The sequence below is a fragment of the Euprymna scolopes genome, chromosome 2, assembly GCF_053919585.1.
Source record: "Euprymna scolopes isolate OS-2025 chromosome 2, ASM5391958v1, whole genome shotgun sequence".
NCBI classification, from domain to species: Eukaryota; Metazoa; Mollusca; class Cephalopoda; order Sepiida; family Sepiolidae; genus Euprymna; species Euprymna scolopes.
The window spans coordinates 190,044,085-190,070,144 of record NC_136483.1 but is presented as its reverse complement, the minus strand read 5'-3'; the positions used below and the strand labels follow the sequence as shown (position 1 = coordinate 190,070,144).

Genomic DNA, 26,060 nt, shown 5'->3' with positions numbered 1-26,060 from the left:
ATTGTTATTGAAATCGGTAAAATCGCCATTTTTCAATCAGATTGATTGATTATCTCCTCTAATTAGGGGACTCATCGCAGTGTACCGGGAGGAAAGTTCACATGCCTCCCGGCAGTGACTTAATCTACAATAAATTGTACTTTATATTTCACTGTAGCGAACCTTCTGTTGATTTTATAAAATTATTTTTATATAATGAATTGAAATAAAGGTAAGATGCAAAATTCAAATATTATGGTTTAATTATACTTTAAACAGAAACATTCAGGTAGATCGCACACCTGCCATATCAAAGTACTGTTGATTTTATTCGGCGGGCATTTCTGCATGTGTAATGATCATGGCTTGGATTAAAATTTATAATGCAAAAGTAAAGTACCATGGTTCTGTTGTGCTCTACAGAGAAACATTTATTTTTAATGCGTCCCTGTCACATCAAAAACAACCCATTGCTTACTTTATATGCTGAGCCTTTCTGTTTGTGCGGTTTGTTAGACATTTATTTTGGACAAACAACAAAAAGTGTAGTTTATCAAGAACAACAAAAAGTGTTGTTTATCAAGAACAACAAAAAGTGTAGTTTATCAAGCAACAATATTCGCGAAAGAAAACCCGAATAACAAGAAATATTACATAGGCATGACTTCCTTAGATTTTAAAACCCGATACTATGACCACAAAAGTACCTTCAAAAATAAAAAACACCGTATAAAAACAACACTAGTGAATAAATACTGGGAACTCAAAGAAAGAGGATATTCGCCGATAGTCGAATGGAAAATAATGAGACAAGCTACCACGTGCAGACATTTAGACGACCCATGTAAATTATGCCTTCATGAAAAATTTGATATCCTGTACTTTAAAGAACCTCAAAATCTATTAAACTGTAGACGAGAAATAGCAAACCACTGTGTTCACAAAATAAAACTTACTCTAGGATAGCGATACAAAATAGCTTTAAAACTAACAATAACAATAGAAAACAAACAAATAAATAAATTAAATAAACATGAATATACATAAACGATCACACATATATGTATATATATATATATATATATATATATATATATGTGTGTGTGTATATGTGTGCATGTGTGTGTACACATAGGTATATTCATATATATAAAAAAAAGAAATACACATAGGTATATTCATACATATATGAAAAAAAGGAGGGAAAGATCCACCTTAAACCACTAACCTAGTTCTAAAACAGATCCTTTGTTCGATAAAATGCATGCCCATTGGCTGATAGGAGGGGGCGCGGTGGATACTAGAAAGCTGATTGGCTAACTAGAAATCCTCAACATATATAAAAACAAGAAGCAACCACAAAATTCGCGCATAAGCCTGACGAATCCTACAATGGATGAAACGCAGAATATTCGGTGTAGCTTAATCGCCGTATATATTTTATAAATTACTAACTAGCTCTACCTACGTATTGAGCACTTTTGAAGTAAATACTTAAAGTTTACGCATAAATCTATACTTTCGTATATTAAGTTTGCGTGAGTAAATGAAGTAGTTATATATATATATATATATATATATATATATATATATATATATATATATATATAAGATATGGTTTTGATGTATTTCATTATTAACTTTGTTCGAGCTTATATATATATATATATATATATATATATATATATATATATATATATATATATATACTAGCAAAAGTGCCCGTCCTTGACTGGGTTCCAAATCAGCCTACAGAAAATGGGCTCTGATTTATGAAAGTATGATAGGTTATGAAAAGGAAGGGTTGTAAAGAGATAGCTTCGAATTTGGGAGTATCAAAACCAAAGCAAAATATGATGAAAGTAAAAATAAAATAGATAAACCCCATCATTTATTATACCATACCTGTTCACACTGAAACACTTATCACAATATTCTGTGGATCTATATTAAAAAAAACCTTGTTAAACTGTGTGGCATATTTCCATTCTATGGAGGTCAGGCGCGAACGAACACTCCATAGTTTTATTATACCATATTTCTTCAAACTGAAACATAATTATCAAAATATACTTACGAAGATAGATATGAAAAGTTTTCATTAAAGTTTGTGCCTATTTCCATTCTATGGAGGCCAGGCGCAAACGCAGACCCCACAATTTTATTATGCCATCCCTATTTAAGTTAAAACATACTTATCAAAGTATTCGTATGTATATCTATATCAAAAACACTTGTAAACATTTTTTTTTTTAAGTTTTAAATTTTTTTATTTCCATATTTTGTGGACCAGGCGCGAATGCAGACCCCACAATTTTAATGGACCACCGTTCTGCCAGATCAAACATATCCATTCATGTGCCTCGATACATCTTCTATCATTATATGCAATCAGTTTTTTTAAAATAGTCAACCATATAGGAGCCTATTCGTGACCAGACACACACACACACACACACACACACACACACACACACACACACACACACACACAGACATTCAGCTTTATATATATATATATATATATATATATGTGTGTGTGTGTGTATGTGTGTGTGTGTGTGTGTGTGTATAATTTATAAAAGTTGTTACTGTACATTTTATTACAGTTAAGTTTTATGTATGTTAGATTGTAAATAACTAATTGTAAGTTATACTGGCGACTAATGAACACGAACTAAAATTTATTTATTTATTTTATTTAAAAAAATTCTCAATTTTATAAGACTACTTTTTCCACATGAAAATATATCACATAAAATAACATATATGATCTTCTTAATTGAGTAGTATCAACTACCTCGTTGAAATTTAATGTTTTTTACTTTTGAATAGTCATCCACATACAGTACTGTTTCGTTATATCACAACTGATCAGTACGACTAGACATACTCTTTTTCCCATCTGTGGATCGAACTTACAACCGTCGTGTTGACAGCCGGCAGCTCTAACCATCGTACCACGAATCAATACCTGCAAATATTTCTCCTCAAATATGTATTACATTCATATTTGCCCGTTGCACAGTGCTCAAACTATCAGTTTGTTTACAAACAAATAGTGGGCTTCGCTTAATCGCTTAAATACGCGTAAAAATATTTTTACAAAGTGCCCAACACAAAGAAGAGGTCTTTATATATATATATATATACATATATATATATATATATATATATATATATATATATATATATATATATATATATATATATATAAATATATATATATTCTTTTTTCCCCTATATTATTTTTATAAAACCAATGAAAGTGAATCAACATTGACATACAGAGTTAGAACCATTTAAAGATGGAGGCTGCAGGAAAATAATTCCGACCAGGTCAAAGTATCTTCTGGAATGATCTACATAGAATTATATTTTATTATGCATAACAACATAACGAAAGAGTCCACCAAAAGATTTAACAAACCAGAATCAAATATGGATATTGTAAGAAGAAAACAATCAATGGAAGAATCGAGAAACGAATAGACTTTAATATTCAGTGAAGCACTATACCTAATCATTAATATGCAAGATTTATTATTTCAAGTTGATATTTTAGTCGTAATTGAGAGTACGGTTTTATACCTCTTTCATAAGAATTAGTGTATACTTGATTCGAACTTAGAACTTATTGGTCATCTAGACTGTACCATAATATACTTGTAGAATAAAACAGACGTTAAAATGTAAAATCATTTTATACTCTGCATAGTCTAGGTACTGGGGGTAATATCTTTGAGTATTATACCTGTACCTTCAGCGTAGTCGAAATACTTTTCATTGGCTTCATCTATTTTTTGCGCACTTGATTATTTTCTTCGTTATCGTAGTTGAAATTTGATTTTGGACGAAACGCTATTAAAAAATTTTTTTTTTATTACATTTTCACCGCAAACAAGGCAAATTGCCACTTTAGTGTAGGGGCTACTACCAGGGGCAGCAACTACTGGGGCTCTGTGTTGGGATTTGGGCAGCAAGATGTCGGTTCACGTTACACTTGAACTTCTGCATGTCAATACAGTTGGGGAAGCGGGGACCCGGAATGAAATTCCAGAGTCTGGGGAAGAAACTACTGGAGTAGAAAGATCTTTTACATCTAGGGATATCTACTGTGTTGGGGTGGGATTTAGCTGCCTGTCGGGTTTGTCGAGGGTGTCTACGTCGTGGGGGCACAAGTGTCTGCAGTTTGTCAGAGCATTCACCACTAAAATACTTGTAGAACAGGCAGAGGGATGCAACATTTCGTCTATGGGACAGAGGCTGAAGCTTAGATGCCAGTTCAGGGCCTATCAGATTGGCGACTCTCTTTTGAACCTTGTCTAGGAGCGAGAGACTAGCAGCAGATGCACCAGCCAACATGTGACAGCAATACTCCATACATGGGCGAATGGTGGCCTTATAGAGGTATAGGATACTTTCAGGTGTCAGTAGTTTTCTAGCACGGTAGAGAGAGCCTACCTTCTTCGCAGCGGCCCTGGCAATGCCTTCAATGTAATTGTTTCAACTCATGTTTCCTGTGAACGTTAGGCCAAGCAGTTTGAAAGATGTACTCTCAAATAGAGAGTCACTGACTATTGCTATTGTTGGTAGAGAAGGTTTCTTGTAATTATTGAAGGAAACCAGTTTAGTCTTGGCAGCATTGAAGGTGACCATCCATTTTTGCCGCTATTCCACTACAGATTGGAGGTCATCCTCTAGTGTTTCTGCTATTTCTTTAGATATGTGTGCATTTGTTTCCCTGTCGTGTCTATTATAGAGCGTGGTGTCATCAGCATATAGACCTTATATCTCACAGACAATTTTGTCAGGGAGGTCATTTATGAATATTAGGAATAATAGAGATCCAAGGATAGACCCATAAGACACTCCTGCATTTATATCATATTGTTTAGATGTACGACTATCGGGGACGACCTTGATTTTTCTCTTATCTAAGAATGATTAAATTATGCTTAGTATTCTACCAGTGATACAGTACGATCCAATTTTCCTGAGGACACCCTCATGCCATACCCTGTCAGAAGCCTTAGATATATCTAGAGCTACCGCTCTACCCTCCACCACTTTGTCCAGTGAAGGGTATATACGTTCAGAGATTACAGTGAGGATGTCTGCTGTGGAACGGGCTTGTCTAAATCCATATTGTTTGTCATTCAGAAGTTTGGTATCTGTAAGGTGACGGACTAGAGCATGGTTAATTATGGTCTCAAATATTTTGGCGAAAAGTGGGAGGAGGCTAATGGGGCGATAATTTGATGGGTCAGTTCTTTCGCCAGAATTCTTGAATACTGGTACTACAGAAGCAGTTTTCCAACAGTCCGGAAAGCATGATTCATTAATGCATTTGTTGTTGAGTTTGGAGAGAACTGGAGCTACTTCGACTGAGCACTTTTTTAATAGCACAGCTGGGATGAGATCAGGTCCATATGCTTTTGAAGTGTCAAGGGTTTTTATGATAGCATGCACCTGAGCAGGGGGGATTTTTAGATCGTCTAGCGTGGCGTCTGTCCGTAAAGGAAAGTCAGGCAGGGGGTGGTTGGAAGGGTCCAGTGTTGAGTTTGAGGCAAACCGACTGGCAAGCATATTAGCCTTGTCGATCGCTGAGCAAACAACCTCGTGATTGTTGGTTAATGGGGGGAATTGTTGATTGCCCATTATTTAATACACTGTTGTAGATTTTCCAGAAGTCACGCGTTCCTAATTTTTTGTGCTTCGATGCGGTTTTTAGTGGTTTCAGTAAATTCTCTCTAAGCTGTCGCTATTTCTTTCTTAACGTTACTTCTAACTTCTATATACTTCTGTCTGTTTGAACTAGACTTATGTCGGTTAAATCTGCGGTATGCATACTGCCTTTGAGCAATGGCAGTTGCGGAAGTAGAAGTAAATCATTGGGGAGAGTGGGGCTTGCTATGAAATTTCCGCATGGGAACATGTGCTTCAATTGCTGTTTTGAACCATTCAGTGGTCTCATTTGCGCACTGTTCAGCAGGAAGTGAAAAAATATTTCCCCATGGGGCATCTCTGATAAGATCTCTGATGGCTTCCCAGTCAGCCTTTTTATAATATCTCGTTGTTTTGAGCACTGGCTCTTCAGTTTTGAGTCTAGAGTTTAGGGAGATTTCGACCATTATCACTGCATGATCAGCGTTCCCGAGTGGGCTGTCAGCATTTGTTATACAATCCTCGCGAACTGATGTCAGAAACTGATCTAGAAGTGATGCGTGTTGTTCTTGCTGGCCAGGGAAACGGTTTTCGTCATATATCACTGCCATCTGTTATAGACGTTTCTTTTTCCTTAATGATCACGTGACCGTGTGCGACTTATTATAGGAAAGCTGAGTTTTCTATTCTTTTTTTTTTTTTTGCGATTCTGAATTTTTGTGGCAAGGATTACTTACGATCGTATATTATATCGATTCCTGCTTGAGTGGTATTTTCACAACGTTTAGCTCGATATAACTGCTGACGTTATTCAAGTGTATCTTGTCGAACGGGAATCTCTCTGTCAAAACTAGGGAATCTACACGGAATTTCGAACGGAACCATTTACTTAATCCACGGGGATATCATGTTCTTGTTATGTCAGCCATTTTCTAAGCAATTAGCAATTGTATCTTGGGTGTCGTCTGCACTGAAGATTGAACTTTCAATCCCCAGAAAAGTATAACTAGATCAAATGTGATATTTTATTTATACAAACTTTATGTCGGCATTTACTTGGTATTGCATTTAAATCGTAGCTATTTCGGGTTTGTACCTGATGAGTTTGGGATGTCATTCGTTCGATTAAAATTCTCTATTGTCACAGATAAACTATTTTCATCAGTGTCTGAAATACAATCATTATTATCTCTCTTTGAACTTTTTGTGACCTAGTGAGTTCGTGGTCAGGTATAATTTGGCTAAATCTGATTGTCTTCAAGTCCAATGTAAACAAGTTCTTGATGAACTATGTAATCCAACTTACAAAAATCTCACTACCTATGTTAAAAACGCTATAATCACATTGACTATTGTATAGCCATTAACCCTTATTCTTGAGTGGCCTCCGGGCCTTGATAAGTGGTGATTTCTGTGTAAAAAATCATCATAAAACGTCTTTTTAGCCAAGAAACAATGGACATTTCCTGTAAAGTTGGCCTGCGCGAGGAATCTAAATTAAACAAATGTTATCTCACCTTTATTGAATTGGCATTGCTTGAATCTTGTAGGAAGGGATGAATGTCTATTATTATATAAAAAAAACTATCTGTGTGTGTTTGTGTGTGAGGTCTTTCCTATGGACTCGGAAACGGCTGAGCCGATTTTCATTAAATTTTATACGAAGATACTTTATGTGCCTGGCAGTTCGATAATCAAAAAAATCCGATGAAAGACGGGACAGGCGCTTTTAGTCAAAGTTAACACCTTACACAGCCTAACATCGCAAGTGCATTTGAGAAGCTTTATTACCACACAAGTCGAAGGCTCAACATATAAAATCTGCAGTAGGTTCTTTGATATGACAGGTACGCGTTCAAAATGAATATTTCTGTTTAAAGCATAATTACACTATGATACTTGACTTTTTCATTTTAAATTTAAATTCAATCCATTACAACTGCACTAACGCCAGCCATACAAAATAGTAGGTTCTTTGATATGACAGGGTCACGTTCGAAATGAATGTTTCTGTTTAGAGCACAATTGAAGCATGATATTTGATTTTTGCATTTTTAACTTTAATTCAAACCATTATATAGAAAAAATATTTTATAAAATCAACAGTAACTCCTGTACAGTGCAATTTAAATTTTTTACCAAGTACTTTATCCATTGCGCCTCTAGTCCGTGCAGATCCCTGAGTTGGACAAAAACATTCCTGAATTCGATAAGGTACACATGAAGAAGGTCGGAGGTTACATCGACCAAAATATTGTGAAAATAACACTCTTCTCTTTTTGTCACGTATTTTCTTTGTACTTCACAACCAGAGATCGACTGTGTTGTTAGCCACAGCATTCCTATTATGTCACATTAAGTATATTTGATACTTTGTTACGGTTTACTGTAACAAATTGTTTATTAATTAAAATTCGTAAAATTCAAAACGCTAACATATCATCAAAAATGCAAAACAAAGAACATAAGTTTTCACCGAATATTTTTCTCTTCCGAACGACCAAATAGATCGTACGTTACTTATAATTGTTTTATCGTTATTATCATAACACGTGCTCGGCTGAGCTTCAATTTATGCCCTCTCCCTGCAAAAAAAATTCACAAGTATTCGCCTAGCTATAATCACTGTCAACAATTTTCTCTAATCTCTATCAGTGCCTAAAAGTAAACGCAACCGCCATGAACAAAGTTTTATTCCTAGAACTACCCACTTGTGGAACTCTATACCGCAAGGCTTCTTTCCAACTGACTACAACATGTTCGTTTTCAAGTCTAATTAATGTAAACAAGTTCTTGTTGAGCTCTCTTGAATAATCAAATTATTCCAATTTCCACCACAAATCATTATCACGGTGTTGTCTCACCGACCCCCCCCCCGACACTCACCAACCCTTATCCTTGAGTGGCTTTCGCGCCTTGATAAGCGGTGATTACCATGTAAAAATAATTTTAGCGAATTGAAATATTTATTTTGTCAGTCAACTGAAATATTTATAAATTTTAAATCGCATCTCAATGGTACGTACTTTCATTTCGCTTGAGTAGTCTCCCTTGCTTTTAAAATAACATCAACTAAGATAAAATTAGCAAAAACAATAACAAAATTCTCAGATAACATTTACTGATAAAAAAGCTTCACTAATTTTTATAGTTAGACTAGATTTGCTTGCATGTGTTGACATTGATAGAGAGAGTAGGTCATATTTTATCAGTAGGGTTAACCGGTGTTACCTAGCGGTGGGAGGGGGGCGTGGATAACAAAATAAAAGAGATAAGCCAGTGTATGTAGCATTATCTTTTTATTAAAATCTTCCTCTTTTTTTTTTTAATTACATTTTCGCCTCAAACAAGGCAAATTGCCACTTTGGTGTAGGGGACTACTATCAGGGCCAACAACTACTGGGGTACTATGTAGGGATTTGGGCAGCAAGATATCGGTTCACGTTACACTTGAATTTCTGCACGTCAGTACTGTTGGAGAAGCAGGAACCTGTAATGGAATTCCAAAGTCTAGCGGTTCTGGGGAAGAAACTACTGGAGTAGAAATATCTTTTAGATCTAGGGATCTTTTACATCTAGTGTGGGGGTGGGATTTAGTAGCCTGTCGGGTTTGTCGAGAGTGCTCACGTCATGGGGCACAAGTGATTGCAGTTCGTCAGAGCATTCACCACTAAAATACTTGTAGAAAAGGCAGAGGGATGCAACATTTCGTCGATGGGACAGAGGCTGAAGCTTAGATGCCAGTTCAGGGCCTATCAGGTTTGCGACTCTCTTTTTAACTTTGTCAAGGAGCGAGAGACTAGTAGCAGATGCACCAGCCCAAATGTGACAGCAATACTCCATAGATGGGCGAATGGTGGCCTTATAGAGGTACAGGATACTTTCGGGTGTTAGTAGTTTTCTAGCACGGTAGAGAGAGCTCACCTTTCTTGCAGCGGCCCTGGCAATGCCTTCAATGTAATTGTTCCAACTCATGTTTCCTGTGAAATTTAGGCCAAGGAGTTAGAAAGATGTACTCTCAGATAAAGAGTCGTTGGCCATTGCTATTGTTGGCAGAGAAGGTTTCTTGTAATTATTGAAGGAAACCAGTTTAATCTTGGCAGCATTGAACGTGACCATCCATTTTTGTCCCCATTCCACTACAGATTGGAGGTCTTCTTCTAGTGTTTCTGCCATTTCTTTAGATATGGGTTCATTCGTTTTCCTGTCGTGCCTGTTATAGAGTGTAGTGTTATCAGCATATATACCCATCTCAGAGGCAATTTTGTCGGGGAGGTCATGTATGAATATCAGGAACAGCAGTAAATCCCCCTCTATCTCTCTCTATCTCAATCTCTGAGATTGTCCTTATACCTATCTCGCTCTACACAGATACACATGTACATAAATACCCTCGCTCTCTTTCTCTTTATATTTTGGTAACAGATTCAATAACATTTGAAAACAGATAATAAAAAGAAAACTAAAAAGAAAAATGAAGGTAACTAACTTATTAACCTAATTTCAGTGTTGTTTTTGGACAATTACAATTATGAATTAAATAAATACATTTTAATACTTCCGCCGTTAATGTTAAGACTAATTGAATTACTGGTGACCACAATAGAATTATGTTTTTCTTATAAACAGGTCAGGGTCACACTGAAACCGGTGATATATGGCTTTTAAAAGTGTCTTGCGTAATTTGCGACTTTGAATAAAAGTATATGTGTTTGAATAAAACAGATATACACACAGGATTGTGATTTTTCTTTATAAAAGTATATAAGTATATAAGTACTAGCAGCACAATTAGGACGGATAAATCAATTGAGAAGGTACTGGAAACGAAACTGAACTGCCCCGAACTCCCTTGATCAAGGTGTACAATATCCATTTTTACTTTTTTTTATATAATTAATAAGTAATTTTTTCCGTCTGCTTACCTTACATGCTAATTCCAACAACTATTCAGTCGCTGTCTACTCCAATTTCGCCCAGGTTTCTTTTACCTTTATTCATATTGCCACTTGGACGTAAAGGGCTACTCTTTGGGACTATGTGTACATAGGACTATGTAAAGAGACGACCAAGATGTTTGTTTACATTACATTTAAACTTCTGCATGTCAGTACAGTTAGGAGAGCAGGAATTAGGGAGGGAATTTCAAAGTCTAGCAAATCGAGAGAAAGAAACTCTTAGGCTAGAATGATTTCAAGCATTTGTGTACTTCGACACTGAAGGGGTGGATTTTTGCCGCTTGTCGGATTGTTAGATAATGTGTCTACGAAGACAGACTGGTAATTGTAGCCGTTGCGATATAGAGAATTGAGGATCGAAAATAGCTATATTGCAATATCTTGTATTTCGTTGTGTTCCTACTTATAATGTTTATAACTCGTTAAATTATTTTACATAACAAAACCGTACTCGGCACGAGGCACATCTCGTTAATAAATTGTTTACTGTTCCTTTATTGTTCATTAATTGTTCATAGGGTTACAGCTGTTTGTTATTTTGTTCCCTTCATAAACGGAAATGTATCCTGTTACTTAATTTCTTTTATATTCACCGTTACAGCACATCAACAATTAGAGGTCTATAAGTCTTCTTACATGAGAAATACGTATTCGGTATTTGAGTCGAATGTGATGTTCATTACTATTAAATCGAACATAACTTTTATTCATTTATTTATTTATTATTTTTTACAGTTTCATCCCAAACAAAGCACATTGTAGGGGACTACTATCAGGGACATAAGTTGCAGGGAGTTGAGCAACAAGATGTCTGTCCACATTACATTTGAACTTCTGCATGTCAGTACAGTTGGGGAAGCAGGAACCCGGAAAGGAATTCCAAAGTCTAGCAGTTCTACGGAAGAAACCATTAGAGTAGAAGGCTTTCTTACATCTAGGGATCTCTAGTGTGTAGGGGTGGGACTTTGCTGCTTGTCGGGATTGACGGGGGTATTTACGATTTCATTCGCATGTCGTTGTATGAGTCATCTGAATCTCCTCTGCTCCTCGTCTCTGGAAATAAACTTTTCTTAACACAAACGATAGACTCAAAGACAAATGAGTTCTATTCTACCATTAATGTTACTACTTCAAACCTGCATCGCAAATTTGCTACCTTAATATTGAGGGGCCTCTTTATCTTGCTATGGGCCTCAATTTCCCTGTTGCTTTTCCACAAGAAATCGATTTAAAAAAAAAATTTTTTTTTTTTTAGATCAAGAGAACCGCTTTTCGATCCACTGTCTCTGCCACCCAAAATCAGACTCCCCGATCAGGTAATAATCACGTTCAACGAACCATTTTGTGACGTTGCGATATGACATCATTTCATGGTCAACATGTGCTCTGCACTATTACAACCATCTCTCTATTTTGTTGTGATACATTAGGTAAATAAACAACCTACAGTTATGCTCGCAACAAATCCATCTGAACTTAAGAATTTCTAATCTAAAACAATGACGTCGATTCTCAATTCTATATATCAAACTAGTCACGAGTGACAGTCTGTCTACGTAGGACCGTTATCGAACAGGCTTAATCAGGGGTATTTACATTGAGGGAGAACAAATGCTACAAGTTAGTCAGAGGCTCATTCTGATTCAAAGTCCTGGTACTTGTAAGGCATAGCATGTAACTACAATGGGTGATGACATTCCTCTTCGGGAAATTTGGGGCTAGGGGGTGATGCATGTAACCCTTATTTGCCATTACTATCAACTTCACTTTGATTCTGGGTAGAAATATCCTTCCGGGTTCCATTTGCGTTTGTATTTCAATCAACCGTTTACAGATTATTTACAAAGTTGACCACCCCTAAAAATGTCAGCCATGGAATCGTCAATGAAATGAGTCTGGCCAGTACCAGATGAGTGACCATTTGAGTCTTCTAGGTGCTGTATGTGCTCTCCGCTTATCTCGGCATTGTTTCCAGTCACCCTGGACCTCTCCTTGCAACTGGACTAAAGTAATTCCGATTCAGGAGATGTGTGGTTGAAATTGCGCAACACTTACCACACAATTACACATGCAGCTGAACCTACGGGAGTATCCTTCGTCTTTCGAGACTGAACGGGGGCATCGCATGGGTAGAACTGCCGACTGTCAATCCAATGGTTTTAGGTTCAATCCTCGGCTTGGGAGAGGTGCTAGTCTAACAGGATTGATGAGTTGTGATACAACGAAACGGTACTGTAGATCGATGACTACAATATATATATATAATATATTTGTAGTCATCGACATAAGTTCTGTTTCGTTGTATCACAAGTCATCAGTGCCGCTAGACTTATATATATATATATATATATATATATATATATATATATATACACAGTTGTAAAGTAGAATTTTACAAAAAGTTTTTATTATTCGGTAGAATACTCCAAAGCTGGGTGCTTCTTAATCCGCAGAGTTTCAAAGAATGCTATTTCTTCTCATCAGAGGGAAAAATTGTTAGCGAAATAATCAGAAAGTCACGTTAAAAGTTTTATGATCATGTATTGAGCTTTTTAATTTGGTTGGGATTAAAATATAAATAACTATATTTATATTTGGTTTTTGAATTGGCTTCTCCTTGGTTAATAACTTCCTCCTCATAAGCTTTTATATATATATATATATATATATATATATATATATATATATATATATATATATATATACAGGCGGCAAAAAGAAAGTCCGCGCCTGTAACTTTTTCAAAAACTGCAAACTTAAGCTAAATTTAAAGTAACTGTTTAAAAAAAACTATACCTCATTTGATTGGCCTTTTATTCTCCCATAATTTTACCTGTTCATATTTGACTTTTAATTGAAATAGTCTTGTGTTCACGTCAATTTAAAAAAATAACTTCAAATTGAGGAGGTAAAAAGAAATCCCGCACAATAGAAAAGTGTTATTTAAATGTAACTTTAGAACATTAATTCAACACAAATACGACAAGAACACAATGAACTAGTTAATATTTAGTAGCATAGCCCTTCTGCAATTTGACAGCCTGCAATCTTTTGGGAATTCCTTGAATTAGACTGCAGCAATACTCCGGGGAAAGGGCATCCCACTTTTCTTTAATTTCTGTCCAAAATTCTTCCAAATTTGACATTTTATCATTGCGCAGCTGTTGCTTGATGTAATGCCATGCGTTTCTGATAGGATTGAGGTTTGAAGATTGTGCAGGCCAATCCAAACACGGAATATCATACTCTCCCAGGAACCTCTTGACATTGCCAGCTGTGTGAATGGTAGCATTATCCTGCATGAAGATGGGATTATTATCCAAATTCCTACCAAAATAGTGTAGAAAATGCTCAGTCAACATATTAATGTACTTGGTCGAATTAATTCGACCTTGCAACCGAACTATATGCCCTGGACCATTGGTACTAATAATGCCCAACACCAAAACAGAACCCCTACCACCTTGCAGCGTTGAAACCGAGCACCTAGGATTAAATTCTTCGTCTTTCCTCCGACGGAAGTACTGCCTACCATCACTGCCTAGCCTATTGAACTTGCTTTCGTCGCTAAAAAGCACTTTTGACCAATATGAAGAATCATGATCCGCATTGCATCTGACGAAGTCCAGACGGCACTTTCTGTTCTTTGCAGAAATCATTAGCTTGCGTCTTGCAACATATCCTCGCAAATTAAATTCCTTTAATCTGTTCTTGACAGTAGAAACAGAATACTTTTTAACAAGATTGCACTGTTGTTGGATTTGGGGAGCCGTTTCAAATCTGTTTCTTAGGATGCGGATCTTGATAGCATTGTTTTCTCTGTTAGAGGTAACTCTAGCGCGATCAGATTTAGGAGCATCAGGAACACTGCTGGTATTTTGGTGCTTTTGCACAGTTTTTCGTAGCGTTTTCTCATCACATTTCAATCTGCGGCCGATTTCTCGATTAGATAAACCAGAAAGGTGGATATTAATGAGCTCCTGACGATCACTAAGAAAAAGTCGTGGCATATGGACTAAATGTTACGTTGTATAACCTCACGATTAGAGATGCTTTGTTGCCTGTTAGTGAATATTTAAAACTGATTAAGGGGCGATAATTTAAGCTGGTTTTAAGCGAATTTGTTGTCGCGGAGTTTCTTTTTTCCTTCTCATTTTGAAGTTACTTTTTTAAATTGCCGTCAACACTAGAATATTTCAATTAAAAGTCAAATATGAACAGGTAAAATTATAAAAGAATAAAAGGCAAATCAAATGAGGTATAGGTTGTTTAAACAGCTACATTACATTTAGCTTAAAATTGCAGTTTTGGAAAAAAAATACAAGTGCGGACTTTCTTTTTGCCGGCAATGTATATATGTTGCTTGCATTCACATAGTAATAATTGTGTTAATTTTTTTTGACTGCAAAAGTTAATGTTTTTGAAGTGTCATGTAGCTGAATTGATTTGTTAAAACACGTATACTTAATAAACTGCTGACTAATAATTGAGTGTCTCTTCTTAAAATAGATGAACAACTGAAGATTAGATGGCGTTGATAAAATGAATCTAATGTTTCTCACTCAATTCATATAACAATAAACAATACATGAACCTCATTGATAAACGAAGACTTTCCAGTCGCCGCAAACACATTTTCTCGTTATTCGAGGTGTGATGTAATAGAACCCGGACGTTTTTCTTTTTCCATAAGAATGAATATTATTGGAACCCTCAACGTGTCGGACATCATCTTCCTACTGATCAGCTTCGTCGTGTGCTGTTACTTGTAAGCCATTTCTTTTTCTTAAATCCAACTTTATTTCCTTTTCTTCTTAAAGAGTTTTCTTGGCAGTGTCAACCCGACATTTTGTGACGTGCGATCCTAACGATAACTAGAATGGTTATGAAGACGACATATTTGACGAATCTGGAAAGAATCTCTTAAGATAATAATTTCCTGTAGTTAGAGTTCAATACCGGCTTCGAAATCTAGTGAGCGAAGCCCTCTTTTCAAACTTACTTCCTCTTTCTCACAGAAGCAACACACTGAGTCTTATTTTGCTCTATTCATATTTTCATGTCACGTACTCGACCGAGCTTCTATCTATGCTTCCCTTAGAACATTCACAAGAGACACTCGTTAAGCTACAACAACTGATAATTATTCACTTATTATCTATTTGAACCAAAAACTAAACGTAAATTCTATTAGAAAAGTTTTTTTTCTCGAACTATCATCCGTGAAACACAATATCGCAGGGCTGCTTCCAAACTGAATATAATATGGGGTTTCAAGTCCCTGTCGAGTCGTTTTCTTTAATAAGCAAATGCTCCCAAGTTTCACAATTCGTGATCATCACTGTGTTTTTCACCGGCTATCTATCACGCCTTAATTCTTATCCTCGGGTGTATATCCGGCTTTGATAAGCGGTGACCCTCTTCTCCTATATTCTTATTATTATCATCACTGATGACTAGGACTATGACAACAGAATATTCTTATCATTGTTTTGACTCTTGAGTATATATCCGACACAAACACAATTAATCAATCGAGAAGCACATCACTCTATCTAAAAACATATAAGATATTAACTGATATATACTCGGGAGGCAAAACTATGAAAAGAATATTCTCTTGGCATAGCTCTACTGGTGACTTAAAACAACTTTTAATTTAGAATTAGACGAAATGTTTGTTTCCAAACTCATTTCAGACATCGATTACTGTCTGACTGGCTTGATATATTTTACCTTCTCACTACTTAAAATGCATTCACCAGAAGCTAAAAAAGCTCATTTTTTTTTACTTGTGAAATGTATACGGTGTTTGATCTATTTCTCATCTGAGTCAGATTTTATTCTCCAAACATCAGCTTAAGATCAAATTTAGATGTAATGAAATTACATTTCATAGAATGAAACAAAAGGTGGGTACAAATTGTGAGCTTGTGTATACGATAGGAAGTCAGTTAAGAGAATATGTTCCGTATCTGAGTTTCTTTAAACCCAAGCCCAATTAAGGAGGTCTCTTAGCTAATTAGGTTAGTTAGAAGTATTTCCATTTTATTTTTTGATGATCCTTATTCTCCAATTTTAGTTTGGTCAATTTTATATTTTTAATTTTGGGGGAAAAAAAGCTATCCATCTCCGAGCTCCACTTTATTTAGTTTCCTTAATTTCCAATTCTTATTTAAGAACTAACATATTTGTTTTCACTTCTAAATAAACCAGAAAACAATAGGTGATGTATTTTTTGAAAAGATACGAAGAGTCTTAGTAACTTGAAATACGTGAGGTTAAATGGGTGACAGGACGAGGAGGACTACCTCTACCCTGCTTCCACATATTTGTGAACTATGTGCTTAATTTGTAAAATATTTATTTTTTGTAAATATTTTTCCAAAGTATAATATCTGCTCTGTCGTCATTCAAAGGAGGAATTTTGCACGATTTGATAAACTTTTTCTATTAATAATGCCCTTTTGGGGAGCTAAATTTTAAATAAATCTCTAATTGAAAACATACGTTGTTCTTAAATTTACCCTCGTTTAAAAGCAAGTAAATATTGTTTAAATGCCGATACAATGGTTAAAAAATGCAGGTACTTTTTGAAAATATAACAAACCGATCGATATACGGACATAGCATCCTTTAGAAATGCGTGGACGAATCTGGAAATATATTTCCAACTTGACAGACTGACGTAAGTAGTATGTTGTCATAAATAATGAGAGACTGACGAGAGTGGTATTTCAAACTTATACAAAGCTCCTCGACCTTTGACACACCAACTAATATGGTAATAGTATACACAACCTAATTGGATGTTAATTTTTTAATAAAAAAGAAACAGGTGTATATTGATTGGTTATTGGTGATCGGTTGTACAGTATCCCGTTCCACTGAGATAAATGGAAACAGAAACCTCTTAATTTGATTAGCGAAGTCATTTTCCGTTCTCTCGTTTCTTCTCCATAACGATTAATCTATATTGACTTTTCTTGCTTACGTAATGATTGTCGTCAAAAGCAGTCATTCGAATTCTTCAATGTTTACCCATCGATATTTCTTGCCAGAATCCGGATTCTTTTGTCCTGTTATAATCCGAATGTTTAATTGTTTAAAAGCCATTAAACTATTAACTCTATTGACCGTTGACTGATGTTGTAGGAGTTTTTTTTATGCAATTGTGTTTTACTAATTCTTTTACATTTTAAAATTTCAAATATTTTTTTCTTTTGTAAATGTTATGACTAGTGTTGGGACGATTAATCGAAATTGAGAATCGGAAAAATCGGGACATTTGGACCAAGATCACAGTGTAGTATCTGTTCTGATGCTACACTTCGCCTTTTCTGTCCTTGGTGAGTGGAGGAGAAATCTTTCATGACTGAGTCAATTTTTATTTTTGCTCCTATCCAGAGTGCCCCTTTTTGGGATTGGATGTTTCCTACATAAAAAAAACCTACTATGCCCTCGTGAGGAGGTAAATACATAGGAACATTTCAAAATGTCAAGTGTCTTCTTCGTTTGTAAACGATATGACTTGTGTTGGGACGATTTGTCGAAATCGGAATCAGGAGTTGGAAAAATCGAAACATTCGGAGGTATCGGAATCGGAAAAATTTGTGCCTATTTTCCGATCCCATAAACGATTTTTTTTAAATTGTCTTTTTTATTTAATTTTGCTTAAATCTTCCACTGCTGGTAATAATGATAAAATAATAAATATGTATTAATTTTAAAATAATAAATATGTATAAATTTTAAAATAATAAATATGTATTAATTTTAAAATAATAAATATGTATTAATTTTAAAATAATAAATATGTATAAATTTTAAAATAATAAATATGTATTAATTTTAAAATAATAAATATGTATTAATTTTAAAATAATAAATATGTATTAATTTTAAAATAATAAATATGTATTAATTTTAAAATAATAGCAAAACAAATATCTATAGATCTTCCACTCACCACAAATTTCAATTTTTCGTGCAAGAAAATATATGCATATTTTACATGAGTTGTTTTTACGGTAATCGGGAATAAATAAGAACTATATAGTCAAATATTTAGAGATTTATAAATAATCGGAATCGGAATCGGTAATTGTATCGGAATCGGGAAAAATATTGGAATCGTCCCATTACTAGTTATGACTAATGAAAACACACACCTCCTTCATAGTATTGCATGATTAATGTTTATTACAAGTTTTCTGCCCTTCAGATATGGAAGGAAAAACTTTCGTTATTTTGAGAAACTCAACATCAAAGGTCCTTCACCAACAGCATTCCTTGGAAACTTTCTGGATATAAAAAGAAAGGTACGAACGTTATTTAGTTTATTTGAACATTGTGATAAACGCTGATAATTTATATAAGTGTTTATGCATATAGTATCGCCTTTAACACAGATTCAAAATGATATCGTCCAATCGAAAAAGAGATTAAAAAAAATCTAATATCACTCTGTATTATAATTTAGATATTACATTATTTTAAAAATGAATTGTTCCAAAATCCAATAAAACATCTGTTGTCACCTTGAATGCCAATAATAATCATGACAAACACAATGGTATAATGAACAAAAACGTGTATTAGCGAAAGTATGTTACAGAAGTACACGTCGGGATTCAGGGGCTATAACTGCAATGAATCGTTACTCAATAATGTGTTAGATGTAAATATATTTATAGTGTCTGGATTAGTCCATTCCTGAAACAGGTATATCAGCTTATTCCATAACATAATCATAAATCGAATTATGTCGTCCTGTCGACTTAAAAAAGTTTTAATAACATAATTATTTTCATTTTAATATCATTTTAATCCTAATTTAATTTTTATATATTAGAAAAATTATGCTTCGCTAGTGTTCATATAAAATCATAGAATTATTAATCTATTATTAATTTTTTCGTTGCCCGGTCGTAATCTATTATTAAATTTTTCGTTGCCCGGTCGTAAAATACGCATAAATACTATATTTTAACTAATACTTTATTCTTATTTATTATAAACAAAAATATTGTAGGTGTTAAACGTAACGTTAAATTAATTTTAAAAAACTGAAATAATAAAAAAAAACGGAAAGAAACTGAGACATGTGCATGCGAGTAATGCATTTTTTTCTAAACAGTTCATTTCTTGTAATGAAAAAATATACTTGATCTGAGACTGAAACCAAAACCCAAAGACCAAGCCTAAAGTGACTCAAGTACGATAATCATTAGGTTAGCGTGACATGTCCTTTAAAAAATGTTTTCAAACCTACTTATTATTAGCATAAGTAATCTGAAATGTGAATGATTCACGCGTGCACATTCGTGAAACAGTTAACAAACAGATAAAACCCGATGACACACACATGCCAATTTTCCAATTTTTACCTCTTAACAGCTCTTTGTTCTGGATGACAACCGATTACAATGTTTTCCACATGTCTGAAAACCCTATATACCAAATTTCAAGTCTGTAGATCCAAAATTCGTTTAGTGTATAGGTTGAGAATTGTTCTCACACACATTCTCACTTTTATATAGAGAGGTTATTATCATCTCTGATCGGGGTTTATTGTCCCTATCTGGCCAAACTAGTCGAAGGTAATATTGCGTTGTGCCACAATGATAAAGACATTGTGAGGGTAGTCCCAGCTCCCCACAATTGTAGGTCTTATGCTTGATCTTCCTTGTTCTAAAAGATTGGGCTCTTAAACTTACTACTGCATGGTCACCATGTGCTCTGTGCTATTACAACCATCTCAACGAACCCACTGAAGCTATCATCCAAGATCTGCCGATCTGCCAGTGACCGTATTCTTTGTTTATGCCCAGTCCTTGTTGATAGGTATTAGTCTCTATATCTATCTCCCTATCTCTTTCACCCTCTTTTTGTCTCCCTCATTCTCACTCTTTCACTCTCTTTCTTTTTCTCTTTTTCCCCCTCTCGCTTCACCACAAGGGAAGATTCGTAAGTAAGCAAAAGTGCGATTATAACACTACAATTTTCAGTGTCACGAGTTGACTGGTGAGATTAATTATATCTTTAATTAATTAAGCAGGTTAAAATGATAAGTAAATTGATTGTGAAAATAATTAATTACTGTTTTATTTGAATTTGAGTGATTAACAGATTGTTAAAGCCAGTGAAAACAAAGAGAAAAAAGAAAAAGGTCACCAAGTACAGATACGTTGAAATAAACAACAACGGAGTTGTCAGAAGCAAAACAAAATCATTTGGATTTTAATAAAATGAAAATAACAAAAGTGTTAACCTTTTGCCGACAGAATTGACCTGTTCATCTTTGGCCAAAAGTAAAATAATTATAAGAAGCTGGCCGGAGTTATCAGAAACAAAACAAAATCATTTTAGATTTTAATAAAAATAAAAACAATATAAAAGTGTCGAACTGACAGGTGCGCTGGGTCAACCTGATCAGGGCATAAAGTGCTAAGTTTGACAAGACATTGGGAGCGGTACAAAGAAATTGAGGCCTAGACAATTAATTACGACACTAGCCATTGACTGCTCAATCACATACGAGTCCGGAGGAGGTGCTTTTCTCCTTGTCCCTCCTCCATGATCATGGCGTTACAGCATTAGTCGACAGTCCTGATTGGCTACCCAACCAGAAGGCGCATCTGCCAAAAAATCAAGTCCATAAAAAGAGGGATACCTAATTGAGAAACTGAGTTCGTTCGTTTTCCGTTGACCGAAAACCGAGTCCCTTACCGACAACTACGACGCCGCTATATCTGCCATTTTTGACTATCAAAGATTTTCCACCAGTCAACCATATTCTCCCCGAATCTCCGAGATTCAAATTTATTTTAACCAGGTGTTTTTCTACATATTATTGTAGCATTAGCTATTCTGACACAACGTGGGGCATGTAGGAAGGTTTGAACGGCCAAAACCTCATGTGGTAGTCACAAAACCCCGACTACTCCAGTATTGTGACAAAAGGAAGGAGGCAGACGCAGTTTACCCCACTCAACGTTTCGAGCTTTTGAAAAAAATGCTTCTTCAAATATTAAAATAAAATAAAATAGATTTTATTTTTATAAACATATGTATTGTCCGCTTAGTTTATAAAAGTGTCCAGTTCCAGTTTGCTACCCAGATAATTAATTCTCAGGAGAGAATTAATGACGCTTAATGATGCTTGAAATTCGAAGAAAAGACTCGTCAAGCACACGTAACAGACATCATACCAACCCTTTTATATCATTTTCATCGTATTTAACATTTGGGGAGCTGGTTCAGGAAATAACAGCCGTTCCAAAAGCGTTCTCTCTGTTAAACAATTATGTTTTAACTATCCGGGAGGAGGGAGCACCCGGCTTTGCCCACTCGTAAAATTTGCTTAAATATGATATTTTAATTTGTCCAGATTTCAGATATATTATTTTAGAGTTGTGATTTCAAAAGTAAAAAAAAATATTTGAGTGACATCCATCAGCTAGAATCGAAACCAAACTGTAACATTCAAAGTTAGTGACGTTACCCCTGTACCAACGTGATACGCATATGAACCGATTAAAAATTAAAAATAAACTAATATGATTGTACAAAATATATCGATGTTTTTAATTTTGACCCAATTTTGATCCTTGCGATTTTAGTTTCGGTAGAGATGGAGTTTGAAAATATGGAGACAGACAGACAGACAGACAGCCATGTAGCCTTTTATATATTAGATGTCTGTTTAAAAACCTATTGGATGTAAGTACTTTGCAACATTCAATATTTAAAAACAAGAAGAGAAACCAAATTTAACTACGTAGGAAATTTAATATCATAAAGTATTTAATTAAAAGGACTAAATTGTTTTTTAACAATCAAAATGCATCGTGGTGAATTTAAATAAACAAAACTTTTAAAACGTTTTTCTGTCTAACAAAATAATGCAATAAAACATAACAATACATTTTAGTTGAATAAGTGACGTAATTTAATGGGTTTGTATAAAAATATGTCACTTGTTTATTGTGCTATTTTTAACATTTTTGTTTCATTTTTGAAAACTACTTTCAAAACACGGGAGACAAATCAAGAAGATCCAAAACTTATTTATAAGATTTTTCCGCTATTTTTGCGCGCTATCCTTTTTCTTTTTTTTTTCTTTCTTGTAGACCAGAAAAAAAACTATCGACTTTTTACAGTCTCATAAAGTTTGTGTTAATAGAAATTTCTTAATTTCATTTTTATTCATTAAATGTTCATCTAATTTATCTTTTATTTTCTCTAATGAGACTTTTCTTAATTTTATTTGAATTCAATAAATGTTCAGAGAATTAATATAATATTTTGTGTTATAAGATTGTACATAATTTTATTTTAATCCAATAAATGTTCAGGTAATTGATGTTTTAGTTTGTGTCATTAGAATTTTCTTAATTTTATTTGTATTACATAAATATTCAGAGAATTAATGTTTTATTTTCTGTTATAAGAATAAAATTTTTTTTTAATATTTCATCCAATAAATATTTACATATTTGATGTTTTAGTTTGTGTTATAAGAATTTAACTTTTTTTATTTAATCCAATAAATGTTTAGATAGTTAATGATTTAGTTTGTTTTTTTCAGAATGTGTAAAATTTTATTTAATCCAATAAATGTTTAGATAGTGATTGTTTTAGTTTGTGTTATAAGAATTAAAAATTTTATTTAATCCAATAAATGTTTAGATAGTGATTGTTTTAGTTTGTGTTATAAGAATTAAAAATTTTATTTAATCCAATAAATATTTAGATAGTTAATGTTTTAGTTTGTGTTATAGGAATTTAAATTTTTTAAATTTAATCCAATAAATGTTTAGATAGTCAATATTTTAGTTTGTGTTTTCAGAATTTAAAATTTTATTTAATCCAATACATGTTTAGATAGTTAATGTTTTAGTTTGTGTTATAAGAATTTAAAATTTTATTTAATCCAATAAATGTTTAGATAGTTAATGTTTTAGTTTGTGTTATAAGAATTTAAAATTTTATTTAATCCAATAAATGTTTAGATGGTTAATGTTTTAGTTTGTGTTATAAGAATTTAAAAAACGTATTTAATCTAATTACTTTTTAGATAGTTATTGTTTTAGTTTGTGTTATGAGAATTTAAAGTTTTTTTTTTATTTAATCCAATAAACGTTTTGATAGTTAATGTTTTAGTTTGTATTATAAGAATTAAAAATTTTTTTTATCCTATAAACGTTCTGATAGTTAATTTTTTAGTTTGTATTGTAAGAATGTTAATTTTTTTTTATTTAATCCAATAAATGTTTAGATAGTTAATGTTTTAGTTTGTGTTATAAGAATTTAAAAAATTATATTTAATCCAAAGATATTTAATGTCTTAGTTTGTACTATTAAAATTTTCTACATTTTATTTTAATGCTATAGGTGTTCAGATAATTAATGTTATATTTTATGTAATTGTTATAGTTCTATTAAGGGCTACAACGAAAAACACCGCTAAAAAAAGTAACAACATGTATTGCAAAGCATACGATAGGTGGGTTTTTGGTCGTGTCCGACGAACGACCTAAGCTAATTAACCAGATATCGACTACACCTTTCGGCTTGCGACTTAATCTTCCTGTATTTATTGAGATTCAATAGTCTATTGATAGATTACATACGTTAGTTCTGCAACAAAAGTTATAAAAAATTCATTTTTATTCAATAAATATTCAGATAATGTTGATTTTGTGTTGTAAGAATTTTCTTTATATCATTTTAATTCAATAAATGTTCAGATAATTATTGTTTGTGTTATTAGAAGCTTCTTAATTTTATTCTATTTTAATAAATATTCAGATGATTAATGTTATTTTGTGTGTTATCTTATTTCTTTAATGTATTTATTTGTTTTACTTAAAACTTACGCGAAATTTTGACATTTTCTGGGTAGCAGCTTCTTGATTTATCTCCCCCTGTTCTGAAAGTAGCTCTTAAAAATAATAGCAGAAAATGTTAAAAATAACACAAATACACAAGTTTGTAAAAAAATCAGTTATTAACACACACACACACACACACACACACACACACACACACACACACACACACACACACACACACACACACACACACACATATATAATTATATTTTTTACTATAATAATTAAATACCTACAGACACTAGTGTTTGCTCCTTTCGGGAATCTTCAGTGCAGGGTGTCACGATTAATATCAGTCGAACGGTTTGAACCCCGCAACACGATATATATATATATATATATATATATATATATATATATATATATATATATATATATATATGTATATACTAGTCACGTGAGATTTCCGATTGATTCGAAAAAGATAAACACTAAAATGCAGATAATCAACCATGGGCAAATTCGAACCACTAGTGTCGAACAGAATAAACAAAATTTGATTATGCCTGAGGACAGTTGATGACATAGAAATTGGAAACATTTATATCAAATACATGGGAAAATAGTTCCGTAATATATATATATATATATATATATATATATATATATATATATATATATAATTGTCTCAGAATCGATGCTTTATGAAAAACAGTAATTATTATTAATTTCATGTTTTTTTTTAAAGGGATTTCACAAAACCTTTTTAAGATGGGGACGAGAATATGGTGACTATTTCGGGTAAGATGCATTGATGAATATTTGTAACTTTCATTTGGTAATTTACTATTTTCAAGATGTCAAGTATGTACACGGAATTCGTTTCCTAGCAATTTATTCTTACTTAAAATCACGGTTTACTGAAAATAAAATTATTTAGTAGAGTATTTATAGTAATGTGCTATTATTACCAACACCAAAAGCCAATCGCAGATAAGGATTAATAAGAGTGTGAATTAGATCATGAATAAAACTATGAGATATTAATTATGGCAAATTTACTGAATTTTTAGAATTTTAAACAAAACGTCGAGCTCATTTTATTTAACATTTTAATAAAAGGAAGTTATCTCCCTTGCTTACATGTTATCATCTCATAGCTATCTCCCTTGTTGAAAAATTTACGAATCTATTTCATATGTTTCTATTGAAATACATTTCTCTGTAAATAATTAATTAATAAACTGTAATAAATTCATAAAAGTATTACCACACCAATTAAATAAATAAATGCAAACATCGTGTGCAAATATTTAGCTGTTATGTTTCTAAATGCTTTAAATTTTAAAGATAACTTATTCAAAATTGTTTTACTTAATGTTGCGAAATAACATTTATATGTATAAAAATAATGATAATGTTTTAGATTAAACCAAATGTTATTAACTCCATTAAAAATCAATTAAACATGTTAAGAATATTATTACTTTTTACAATTACGGAAGTATTTAATAGATAAACATTTTTTGAATATTAAATTCGTATATTGTTACAAGAGTTTATATTTTCTCTTCGTCAACAAACTATAAATATGGTTACTCGTATTTTTCTTCTTAAC

The 26,060-nt window shown here is 33.3% G+C and overlaps 2 protein-coding genes across 9 annotated transcripts in view; one reads left to right on the top strand and one right to left on the bottom strand.

Annotated features, from left to right (window-relative positions):
• The window catches only part of LOC145299803 (cytochrome P450 3A24-like), a 139,581-nt gene that overhangs the window by 86,720 nt on the left and 26,801 nt on the right, over positions 1-26,060 (bottom strand). The gene's annotated exons all lie outside the window — the stretch shown is intronic.
• The window catches only part of LOC145299870 (cytochrome P450 3A24-like), a 49,118-nt gene continuing 38,230 nt past the window's right edge, over positions 15,173-26,060 (top strand). The window contains exons 1-3 of one of the 3 annotated variants that reach the window (XM_080144439.1): positions 15,173-15,372; positions 18,829-18,925; positions 25,191-25,243. In XM_080144439.1, coding sequence (XP_080000565.1) covers positions 15,299-15,372; positions 18,829-18,925; positions 25,191-25,243 — 224 coding nt within the window. In that variant the 5' untranslated portion in view covers positions 15,173-15,298. The remainder of the gene's footprint in view (positions 15,373-18,828; positions 18,926-25,190; positions 25,244-26,060) is intronic. The other 2 variants (XM_080144441.1, XM_080144440.1) reach the window with 2 other exon arrangements.